This window comes from Aspergillus steynii, assembly GCF_002849105.1.
Source record: "Aspergillus steynii IBT 23096 chromosome Unknown P170scaffold_4, whole genome shotgun sequence".
Taxonomy (NCBI): Eukaryota; Fungi; Ascomycota; class Eurotiomycetes; order Eurotiales; family Aspergillaceae; genus Aspergillus; species Aspergillus steynii.
This window is the reverse complement of record NW_020194401.1, coordinates 1388846-1401575: the sequence shown is the minus strand read 5'-3', so window position 1 is coordinate 1401575 and position 12730 is coordinate 1388846. Positions and strand designations below refer to the sequence as shown.

Genomic DNA, 12730 nt, shown 5'->3' with positions numbered 1-12730 from the left:
TGCAGCGACCCTATCTTACTACAGAGCCTTGACCCCAAGACACCCGTACTCGCCATCGTAATAGATGATGACTTTCCGCGGGTTTTTGTCGGAGGAGGCGATGGATCAATAAGTCGATGGAACCTAGAAGCCGGAAATTCATCCCAGGAATTCCCTAGAGCTAGCAAGTGGGGTGGCATTTCTTCACTTCTTCTAATTTTCAAAGGGAAATGTCTTGTGTCCGGCGGCTCAGATGAACATCAGGTTTTTCGATGCCTTATTAGGGATTGAGCTGGAGTGATTACCCGCTCATGCTAATGTGGTGCGCTCTTTACAGTCAACTCCAAGCGATCCTAATGGTGGAAATGAGAATATACTAGTCTCCGGTTCCTATGACGGCACTTGCAATACCTGGAAAAGAGACGTCTCTGGGAAATGGACCTTGGCTAGTACCGTCTCCTATGAATGCGTACTTCAGTCGGTTAGAGAAGGCATATCGCAAATTGGCACTCGCGCTGGGAAGAAGGGATTGCGCATTTTCTCTTTAGTGGCGAAGGGAAATAAGATGTTCTGCTCTGGCCAAGGACCTCATATTCTGGAATGGTCACTGAATGGTTTACCTGAAGGGTCGGGCTCGTGACTTGGCCAGCGGTGTATAAGCTATGTAGCTGAAGTATTTTCAGCTTGCCCAACTTGTAATAAGTTACAATAAACTGATTTCCTAAAGTAGTATGTTGACGAGCAATTTCCTTACTCAACGTAGAGTATGCACGAACGGATTATGGTACCTATTAGATAGAGTGGACCTCAATAGAATACTTGATATTGGTTGAGATATCGAGGTCCTGGAAATTGCCATTTTGTGTTGTACACGCGCGTAGTCCTGGCATGTAGACGGAGGTTTATTAGACCAAACTGCTGGACAACAAGCCTTTTGAATTACTCCGGAAGGAATGGCAAGAGATATTCTTTCTTCCTCTCTGTTAAGGAATACAAATGATTGACGTTGTTTTGGTGACATGGTACAGTAGTAATAGCAGGCCACGGTTCGTCTGATCTGTGAAATGGTCGCGGCCCTCTCCGGCTTGTTCTGTTTCTTTACTTCTATTCAAAGAGCTAGTTTCAGGTCTAGACAGCCCTGGAGCGAAGGTATGCTTAGTCTATCTGCCCTGTTTATGCTTCTCACGCTAGGTTCGGTCACAAGTAGAGGCCTTAACGCCCCTTTACTAACGTAGCTAAGCCGCTGCATGACAACTCACCAAGTATCAACATGCAGCGTGATAAATGCAATGCAGTATACTTCATGCACGGCACGCAGGGAAAGGCCATTCCAGTCATTGGAGAATATGGGTGGTATTTGACAGAAAGTTCGAGATTCTGGTCTTTCAGCTGACCGGCGTAGTCTTGCCCCGCTCAGAACCGTAAGAATAGGCAATTAATACACATTCTTCCAGCCCGTGGGCTTTGGTGATGAATCTAGAAAAGGAAATGATCATAGAATCAGCTCGCCACCTGCTCACCAAGCAAACAGCCACCCCGCAACCAAGAGATGACAGGTCAAGAGGGGTTATGCTCCTATGGGAAGAAGAGCTAAGACAACCTAAGCTTGCCAATTCACTTTCTCGCAATCTAAGTGCTTTTAACATCTTTCTAGATAGACAGCAACGGTTTTGAAATATAAAGAGAACCACATCAGATCAAGACATATTGTGACTGAATTCGCAGTTGGCTCGACCCATCCAGCTCGACAATGCTGACAGTATTAAGCAAAAGCATTACGTGCAGTGCGACCCACAAATCCGCTGACCTGGTTGGGGCTGCAACTACACTTCTAACCCCAAATTTCTATTTTCAATTAGATCGCCCTATGTATCATAACTTGGGAGTTTATTACTGCCAGGGTTCCATCCACTGCCGTGGAGACTATCGCCGGGTCGCAGATGCACTCACGGAGCTCTACTCCTCGCAAATAGAGTTCCTAACTCAAACGGAGGCCCTTACAGAATGTGAACTGGGTCAAAATATTTGTTCCGTATGCCATCGTTACTAGAAACATGTGTCTTTTTCCGTCCGACACCCAACAGAGCTTATCACGATCTCTATTCGTATAGGCAATAAAGTCATTCGGAAAATAAGCGGATTCCCCCAGGGCATATCCTGGTTCCAGCAGCAACAAGGATTTGATGACCATTTTGGCTCTTCCAGTCATGATATTCCAGGAGAAATTCGCTGCATGAGCTGCGCTCAACCCAATGACTTTCGTGCGCAGAAATGAAAAGGCCCCCGTTCCCTATTCATGTGGCGTCGCACTACATCCCAGAACAGCCAATTAGGTCCTTCTCAATAGGCCGGTGCATTCTCTATGGTTGTGGAGCGGGCCTGTTTGGCGTCGCGGCGTAAGTCCATCTCACTAGCTCCTCGCATCCGAAAGCCTAGCAGAAGACTGACACAGGCAGCATGACGGTTGGGAAAAGAATCGAGCAATATTTCACCGGCAGCCCGAGTTCATATGTCCCAGGCCATACATTGGAACGGTTTTTGTCGCTCCCGGCTCGACCTGATTCAGAGCGCTTCGGACTGAACATGGCGATGCACTACGGCCAGGGAGCTGCTGCTGCGATTATCAGAGCCCTTATGAGCGCGAACGGCATTCGTGGGCCGTTTTAAGTCTTCATGTTTATTTCTATCCAGTTGATGATTGATCAGACTTTAGAGAATTGGACAGGGGTTGGCGCGCTTCCATGGTAAGTCGACATACGACTATGACTGTCCCAGCCACTTCAGCTGTAATACATCCACAAAAGCAATGTCCAATCTCCAAATATTATCATTCCACCAAATCTTACCGGCGGCGGATTACCTATTTCGGGCTAGTTCCACTCCGAATAACTAAAATATAGACTCTAGAACCAGCTAACAAGGGGGCGCTAAAGCGCTTATTAAGTAAACTAATTTAATTAACTTAGGACCTTATAAATTGCGTGAAAATATAATATAATTATCTTTTATAAGTAAATTAAACACATTTACGCTAACAGTGGAAATTGATAATATTTAGGTTATAAAAGCCTAAGAGGAACATAAAATTAATATCTCGAAAATTTTCTAGCCATAGTACGGACCTATTTATTATTAATAATTATTAAAGGTCTACATAAAGGGCCTATATTATACTTATCTACAAGGATATACCCCGAGAGTAATACCCGTGGGTATTTTATACTAAGCTAGAGGGAAGAACTAAAAAAGTTAGTTAGCTATAATATTTTTTATCTTAATTATAAATTTATATATTTCCTAATACCTTAGTATTCCCCAGATTTATTATAAGAAATTATTCTAACCTACCTAAGCTCTCTGCTATTTTCTAAGCCATCAGACGAGACCAGAAAACCTAGATCTACAACACTTATACTGTCCTATTATTTGTTGTGCTATAAATAAATATATTACATAAAAATATAAAACCAGTTTTAGCGTCTTATACTCTCTCTTTAATTATAGGCTTAGAGGATAACTCCTACAGGTAGCTGAATATTTATTCACGGTATCTTTAGCCTCTTAAAAATATTACTAATAGTTCTAGGGGCGGCTCGGACCTTCTAGCAGAATAAGATTTAATTTTAGATCCCCTGACCAGATTTTAAGATCTCTAAATATGTTAATATGTTCTTCAGAGTATTTGGTTCCTACATAATACGGCTAAGTTTTTAGGAGGATAAAGACTAGCCGTGGGAGCTTACTTTGAGTTGTCATGAGCGAAAACACCCTTAAGAGCTAAGCTATATTTGAAATGGGTCTTAGTTTGCTATGATGGCTTACTGAACAAACAATGTAAAAGAATGCGCCCGCGATTCTTGCCCGGTCGGCTTGTCATGTTTACTCCAGAATAGATAATATACTAGTAGTAGTCAATTGGAGATGCTGAATCAAACCGTTGGTCTTGTTGAACAGTAGTCCACCACGGCAAAGTAGGTTTTGCTTCGTGCATACCAACTAGCTCTTGAGGGTGCGTTCGTTATGAGAACCCGGTTTAAGCTCCTACGGCTAGTCTCCACTATCCTAAGAACTCACCCAGATTATGCAGGAGCCAGATTACTCTGGAGAACAGATATGGTTATCTCAAAATCCGGTCGCGTGATCTGATAAACTGAAAGCCTCTCAATTGGGAGATTTGGGATATTCCAGATTCAGTTATGTTCCTAGATGAGCCGCTTCTCTTCGACAAACTTGGCCAACAAGTTCCAAAAATGGGATCATATTGGTGACTACAAGTACCGCGTACAAACATCCAACCGTCTGTTGGTGGACGACTCTTGCTAGCATGCTAGGGCCTCAAAAAAAACAGTCTCATAAACTTTCTGGTCGTGATTCAGACCTAGCAACTGTTAGTAGGGACCTAAATTGCCTATTACCTCTTATCCTACATACTTATACCTGAGTAATAATGATCGTAGGCACTCAACTGCACGCTCAGGGGAGTTTTCCTGATATATCTTTTCTGTTAATTATATGATCTGATCGTAGGCTCCGTGCTGTATTAAAGAAACAATTTATATAATCATATTATAAGACACTCTGGCATTATTTTGGATCTTCTCCCAGTACTCCTTACAACACTTATCTTCGTGAGGATTAAAGAAGCACTGGATACCGGATTAGATATATTCTTTATAAGACGGCGGCATACTAACACACTGCACATCCGTTAGTAAGATGGTTACAAAATACCATAGAAAAGATTATAACCTTTATATACTTAATTCGGTATAATATACAGGCCATACCCCGGCGCCTCTGTACCTTTTTAGAAAGATATGCACCTTGGACTGGCACTTTACTTTTTACTAATACCGGGAGCAAAGGGCGTAAAGGTTTTTTATTAAATAAAGCTATGCTGCAAGTGTAAATTTCACTGATCTGATAGAGTATTTAACTATAAGATTAAATCCATATTAAACTTCCTCATGGAGGCTCTCATATACTAGGGGAATGTTTAATAGTAGTATACTGTATAAAACTTCTTATTAACTTTCCTGCATATTTGCCATAATATTTGACTCTAGTCGGACAATAGGCTGCTGATGCCTTCTAAGCAAACAAAGAAAATATTTTTATATAACTTAGAACCAATGCTTGGCATAGACTTATGCTTTTGTTGGTTTGGATTTAGCATGCCCTTTCGTGCGGTCTGGTCCTGTGCGCGAGAATTTGGAACAGCATGGAAGTTTGAGAAGATGTTAATACTAGAGGCTTCTAGTACTACAATGTTCTAATTCTCGGGCCCTGCGATCAGATCTTGATATATTCTCCGGAGTACTTTTATTCCTGTATAAGACAGGTAAATTCTCAAGATAATAAAGACTAACCATAGGAGCTTAATTTCAGTTATTATAAGCGAAAACACCTCCAAGAGCTGAGCTATATGCTCGAAATAGGTCTTAGTTTGCTATAGTGGTTTACTAAAGAAACTATGTAAAGTAGAGCTTCTAGCTATATTTAGTTAGGTGTTTGCGGACTTGCTTACAATTAGGATATCTGTTATACTGTATCTTTAGGGCGCCGGCATACGGATAGGATTTTTACTTCGCTGTTGATGCAGATTAATTGCGCCACCGGAGCGGAGTTTAAGCACCTATAGCAATAAAATATTAGTTTGTCTTGTGTTATTATCTATGGTTGAAGCAGTAACGGCCAGACGGGGCTTTAGATAAGGATTTGAGGTTTTTTGATGATGTTCCTGATAATAAAGTGGAGGTTATATATGGCACAGAAAAGACGTAGGTTACTGGCAAAACAGCTATGTTATGGTTTCGGAAACCGACAACGCCGGAAAAAAAAAAAAACGCGTATAACTAAGACCAATTCTGGCAAAGGAATACTAAAGCCAGGCATTACTTTGTATATCAAAATCTTGTATTATATATATAGCTTCTTGGCCAACTTAACAGCGCGCAAGAGATCTAAGAAGATTTTAAATAACGCATCCTCTCCTTTGATAGTCATCACCACGTTCTCAATTGGCTCTTCTGCTGAGCCCTCTTCCGGATTATTAACAATAGCTGTAATACTCATTGGCGGCAGATTGTCTGTTTTAGTTTAGTATCTCTCCGAATAACCAAAATACAAACGCTAGAACCAGTTAACACGAGATTTAGTAACACTGTCCCTTTGTTGTGCTATTAGGCGGTGTAACACCGGATGGACCTTTTGCTTCTGACACTGATGATGTGTACTACTTGTGGTATTAGTATAATAGTAGCGGGCTGTCCTGTTGACGGAGATCGCTTATAAATAGATAATATTTAATTAATTTCTTAATAAGTTTATATAATATAATAGAGCTGCATGATTAATACGGGGCCGAGGGAGGTATTAGGACTAATAATTAGCTAAATCCTTGTCTCTAATTTAAAAGGTCACTGATACTGCTTATAGCACTCAGCACGCGGGGAAGGTAGATATAGGAATTAAGATCTAAATTTATAGGGTTTAATTTACTAAATCTTACTAAAGGAATATGGAAGTTGACCTGGCGCTATCTTGTCTTGCAAAGTTAATATTAAAAATAATACTTAAACACAGTACAAGCACGGAATGAAACATTGATTCTGCTGTAATACCTAATGGTATTTATACACTAGTGCCTATAAATTTATGGCTGTGACACGAAATATGGGATTTTCCTGAGTGCTATAGCTTTGCTCTAAGATATTTGGTTCTAGTTTGATGGAGTGCCGCCTATTAACGGACGGGTGACCTCGGCGTTTGAAAGGCTGTGAGGGGCCAGTGCGACCCCTCTTCCACATCACAGAAAGCGATAACTGCATTGATCGCGGAGATTCGACGCTGATATTCCTGCTCGACAGTAGAACTGGGCATGGTGAGAATAGAATCGATCAAGAGCATATGCTGGGGAGTTATATACCCAGTTCGCTCGAGCGCGCCCATTACCTCTTCGTCCATCAATTTTCCAGAAAGTTGCCGCTCGCTGTCAATTACAGGCTGCTCGTTTTTACACCATTCCAGATTCTTGGTATGGTCAAGGTTATTCAATCATCACAACTGGACATCTAAGGAACAAGAACATCCTGTTGCGAGGGCTCTATATAATCGCGATAAACAAAATACTCTCTAATAAAACAGCAACCAATCTAATAATACCTTTACTAATTAAGTTTAAAAAGAAAAACATATAAATAAAATAGGCAAAGGCCTCCAGTATTAGATAAATAGAACCTGACACTCATATTTAAAGACCATATATATTCCCAGCATGCTTTTGTAAGTATATCTTATATAAGATAGATAGATTATAAAAATTATATTTTTAGTCTATTAAATATAATAATTTAAAATACCTCTTTACTTTATTATAATTAAAGTATATCTTGGGACATTAGAAGCATGTAAAGGTTTGTTCTATATTTAGAATATCTTTCCTATCAGAAGTATATTCTTTCTCTGGTAACATAGTTAGCAGTATATTAGTCTTTATCTTTTAAACTAGCAAAAATAAAACTATATTATTATTATTAGATAGTGCAGAGCACTTCTGTTATTTCCGGAGGGGCCCACTCTTCTAAAAACTATAATATTATATTCCAGTAGTAATAACTTTATTATATTATATCTACTCATCCTCTAATGAATTAGTAATAGGTTAAGTGAAAAATATCTCTATAAGAAAAATCTACTCTAGTAATATTATAAACTCTTTCCGTAATATCTGGCGCGCGGGCTTATTACTAACCGTTTTACTAGTTAACTATTATTTAATATTAATTATAGCCTGTTTTTAATTAAAATTATACTATATTTCCTTCCGCTGTTTTTCCTGTAAACACTAATACAGATTATAGACTTTATATTTTTAATCCTCTAATATCACTTATAATACTAGCTTATAAAAGTAACTGCTATATTAAAAGTCTAGCTTAAATTACTAATATATAATTAATTATAATTCCGGGTTTTTCTCTATTAATTCCTGGTTAGTGTTATTTAAGTGTTATAATTACTACTAATTAATTTAATAGTTTATCCGGATTATAGCCTTTAAGAACTTCTTATCAGGATCAAGGCCGCACATAATCTCCTATAAGCTAGTATATTAACAGGGATAATAATATTTAATAAACATTTTATTAATAATATGGGCTATAATTATATCATATTATGCTTTACTAATGAAACCTGGATAAAAGACTTAATCTATCTACTATTAAGAGAAGAGAACTTTAGAGATTTATAGTTGTCAATTGGGGTCACCTGACATCACCTGATTCATCAGAATCACCTGATCTAACCCCACAACCGAAATTATTTAAAATTTACTACAACTTTACTGTCACTTCATTGAACTCTCACTTCCACCACTAAATTGTATGGGAAAAGTGAGGTGAAACTGAGCTTAATGTGAGCAGAAAATGAAAAAGAAAAATTTCTGAAGAATTTCCTATTTTGGACTAGCTTACCTTCCTATTTAGGAAATCACTGGTCGCTAGAATCCTATGGAAGTCAGAAAACATAATTCGATGAATTTCCTATTTAGGAAATTAAAAGTTTATTTCAACCACTGTGATCAATGGCTTTGTTCAGATGATTAATACAAAGGGTCCAGAATGTCTCGTCTATTCATTTTATAAGCCATAAAGTGAATATTGCTACCCTGGTTATTCTGATATTATTTAAATGATTTTATTATGATTTATGTGTTGAATCTCGATTGTTTTAATTATTCTGATCATGAAATCCTGATTATTTGATTATTTAAATGATTAAATATTGATCTAATGATGATCTATGAGGTTGATTTTGAAGGCCTAGATTAATGATATGACTTATAGGTAAAGGCCTAGAAGGATTTGATGATTTTATGTTTGTAATATTTGCTTAGGGCCAGATTGAATTAGCCCTGATTTTATTGTCTATAAATATGCAGTTAATGACCTGTATTAATTTATTCTTTTTAACAAGTTGATTTTACTGTTTTAATTTGATAAGTTGATTTTATCTATTTAATTTACTTATTGATTTATTTATTTATTAATCAATTTCACCTATCTACATGCATAGTGAATGGTAGGACCTCTGGTCTATCATCAGATCTAGGTGGTCCAGGTGAACTGTTTACTTTATCTGACTGATCGATTTCCTTTATTCTATCTAGTCATTTGAAATTTCTATTCAACCCACGTGACCTACCTACCCCATCTGATAGTTATAAGCCCAGATTAGCATTTCATCTGACAATAGTTTACTTACTACTCTTGTTAAGTAAATTACTTCCTCTATATTAGAACTAGTAAGAGAAAAAATAATTAAAAAAGCTATATATCTTATTAAATATCCTGAGCTGTGTGTTAAGTATATTTTTATTTATTAGTATCTCCTATAAAATACAGGGCTAACTACAGATTATATTAATCTTTAGGAAGATATAATAATTATTTATCTCTTTTTTTAAGGAGAGTAATATTTTCTATTAACTATTCTTAATAAGTAGCCTCCGTAGGTCTTTTATTAAGGTTAAATAAGTTACTTTAAATATATAAATATAAAATAATATACTAAAGAGCAAGACGTGCGGGCTAAAGATAAATAATATGTTATAAATAATTTTAGGTAGTAAGAATATATTTCTAATTAGCTAGTCAGTCCAACAAGCCATATAATAAGTAGATATATAGTACTAGGTAGCATCTACAGCTTTAACATGCCTAAGACACTTTTTATAAACTAGAACTTAAGTTTTATTATTAGTACTAGAGGTCCTCCGCGCGGATCTTGCTAGAATAATAATTATAAATATTTAAATTAAAAATAAAATATTATTTATTTCTAGTTAATAGTAAATAGCCTAATAATATTATATAAATATAAAATAATCCACTAAAACCCCAGGTAAAATCATTTTTCCCGGGTTTAAAGGATTATCTCGTTAAATAAGACTAAATCTTTAATATATACTAGGGTACTTACCCGCGGTTATTTGTTAAGGCCACGCTTGTCAACCAAGTACCTCATGCCCTGTCTATTCTTGTCAGAGCAAGCCTTATTAAGATAATAGGGAGATTAAAAAATAAAAAAAAAAAAAAAAAAAAAACAAAAATAAACTATGCAAACTGCTTTACTTATCTTTTTGCTTATCTTATATTTAGTAACCTGTATATAGTAAATTTAAAAGTATTTCTAATCCGCCTTTAGGGTACTAACCTTTATATAGCCTTTCTAATAGTAGCTATTAGGACTATACTCTAGCTTCAGATATTAATTAAAAAATTAATATATATTACTTAAAGATATCTTATATAATATATCTTTTATATTCTTTTATTTTAGATTAACAGATTACTCCTTTACTTTGATTTAGTAGAATCTAAGATAAGGCATATTAGTTAATTAATAGTATCTTATTATAATCTTTTAATAAGATCTTAATTACTTATTAAATCTAATACTCTTTTAGTTAAAGTTTTAGCTTTTTTATATTATTAGATTAGCTATAATTCTCTAATATCTAGGCTAGGTTCTTATCTATATTATCATCTGAAAGTTAGTATAGGGCCTAATAAATATACTTTATATTTAATATATTTAATTATAATAATTTTATGCTAGTACTTGGACTTAACTTATTCCTAATAATATTTTAATTAGCTAGAGAGGAATATTCCGGTTTAATAAAATTATTTTTTAAAGAAGTCGGGCTTAAATAATCTGTTATTATTAGTATTAATAGAAAAGGTATAAAAGGAATTACTTGTAATTTAGTAGTTGCTAGTATTAGGCCTCTAATAATAATATATAATTAGAAGATTATATTAATTATAAAAAAAAATTACTAAAGGATTTAAAATATTTTAATATATAATTAAATAAATAGCACAGAGGCATAAGAAGAGGAAAAACTTTAAAATAATAATTAAATTAGAAAATAGAAAGAATATTAGATAGAAAATAGTTAAAGAGAGGATATTTATAGCTATAATAACTAGATACTAGCTAAAGTATAATAAGCAGGGTGAAAAAGGCCATTTTTGGCACCCTTGTAAGAGTGTAATAAATAATAATAAAGTAATAAATAAGCCTTTAGGAAACTAAGATGTAAGCCGCCTAAATAATAGCAGCCTGAGATAGAAACAGTAAATAAGCTGGTACGTGGTTAAAGGAAACAGGAGCGTGGCGGAGGGATGTTACTGAAAGACGGCTATTTTCAGCGGCACGTGCCGCCGAAAATGGCAGTGAAATAGCAAACCGCAATTCTTAGAGAGTAATATTAAAATTAGAATTAAAAATATTTATATTTTAAATTATATTATATTATATAAAAGCTAAATTAATACCTAAACTAGTTTATAAAAAAATTAAACTAATAAATAAATAAATAATAATTATTTACAAGAGTACTAAATTAATATATAAATAAATTTATAAATAAATTAAATTAATAAATAAATAAAAAGTAGTAATACCTCATGGACGAGCTTGATTAACATGTAGAGTAATTATAAAAAAACTAAATATAAATCTAGTACCAGAGGCTTTAAGGCCTTAATATAGTAAGTATAATTTAAAAATATTTTTATATAATATATAATTAATTTATAATATTTATTTTATTAAATTATTTCTCCGGAGACTTAAAATCTTAATAAAAAAGATTTTATATATTATAAAAGTATTTTATATATACTTTTAAATATTATATTATAGTAGGAGCTACTATATATCTATTATAATAATTTTTTTATAGGATATTTTAGATAAAATAAAATATTAAACTTTATTTATTAATATTTTTAATAAGATCTTATACCAAAGGATATAATAAAATACATTATTAATTATATTATTTATTAGTATAATAAAGTCTTATATTATTATAAATATAAATAATTAAACTTTTTACTAGTCCTAGAAAGACTGTAATAATTAATAATATTTAATTTTATTATAAACTTATTACTAGTAAATTATAAGAGTTCTATCTATAATATAATCCTAATCTTAATAAATAGATTTATTAAAATAGTATAATATATCCTAGTATAAAATACTATTAATATAAAATAATTAGTTAATATTTTTATAGAGAAAATTATTTACAGATATAAAATATTAAAAAAATTAATTAGTAATAAAAGATTATTATTTATAAATAAATACTAAAATAAATTCTATCAGATTCTCTAAATTAAATACTAAATAAATACAGCATTCTATCCTTAAACTAATAGTTAAGCAGAATAATAAAATTAGATTATAGAAATATACCTATATTATTATATAAATTTTTAATAAGATAATTAAGTAGATTAGCTATTATTTACAGAGTTTATTTATAATAAATTAACTTATATTTTTTTAAGTATATCCCTAAATTAGACACTAATAGATTATATCTTTATAATATCTTAGTTATCTGATTATAAGGCAAAGATATAGCGCGAATTAATTAAATAATAATTTAGCTTAAAAACCTTATTTTATTAACCGAGTCCGGGAGGCGGTGAAACATGAATTAATTTGTCTAATTCACTGTTTAGAAAAGTATTTACTATATCTTATTAAGTTATTTTAAGGTTAAAAGCAGTAATTAGGGCTATAATAGTCCTAAATGTTCGCGTGGCTAGGGTAATGGCCTTAGAATTAAGATTATTGATTGGTTAAAGATCTCTATGAATGTATATTCTTACTTTAAATTTTAATAATTGACTTTAATTAGTAAACTTGTATTTCTATACCT

General features: G+C 33.7%; 3 protein-coding genes across 3 annotated transcripts; 1 reads left to right on the top strand and 2 right to left on the bottom strand.

The window, feature by feature from the left end:
* Positions 1 to 2250: 2250 nt before the first annotated feature.
* Positions 2251 to 2646, top strand: P170DRAFT_475399 (uncharacterized protein; the record flags this gene model as incomplete). Its single annotated transcript, XM_024853255.1, has 2 exons — positions 2251 to 2375; positions 2436 to 2646. 2 exons carry the CDS (start codon positions 2251 to 2253, stop codon positions 2644 to 2646), a joined length of 336 nt encoding a protein of 111 aa, XP_024704376.1.
* A 4077-nt stretch (positions 2647 to 6723) lies between these two features.
* Positions 6724 to 6990, bottom strand: P170DRAFT_357573 (uncharacterized protein; the record flags this gene model as incomplete). Its single annotated transcript, XM_024844226.1, has 1 exon — positions 6724 to 6990. A coding segment is annotated over one exon (267 nt), but the record flags the coding sequence as incomplete, so codon positions are not given.
* A 2485-nt stretch (positions 6991 to 9475) lies between these two features.
* Positions 9476 to 9720, bottom strand: P170DRAFT_327512 (uncharacterized protein; the record flags this gene model as incomplete). The annotated part of the gene is made up of 2 exons (XM_024843349.1): positions 9476 to 9623; positions 9689 to 9720. Coding segments are annotated over 2 exons (180 nt in total), but the record flags the coding sequence as incomplete, so codon positions are not given.
* Positions 9721 to 12730: the final 3010 nt, after the last annotated feature.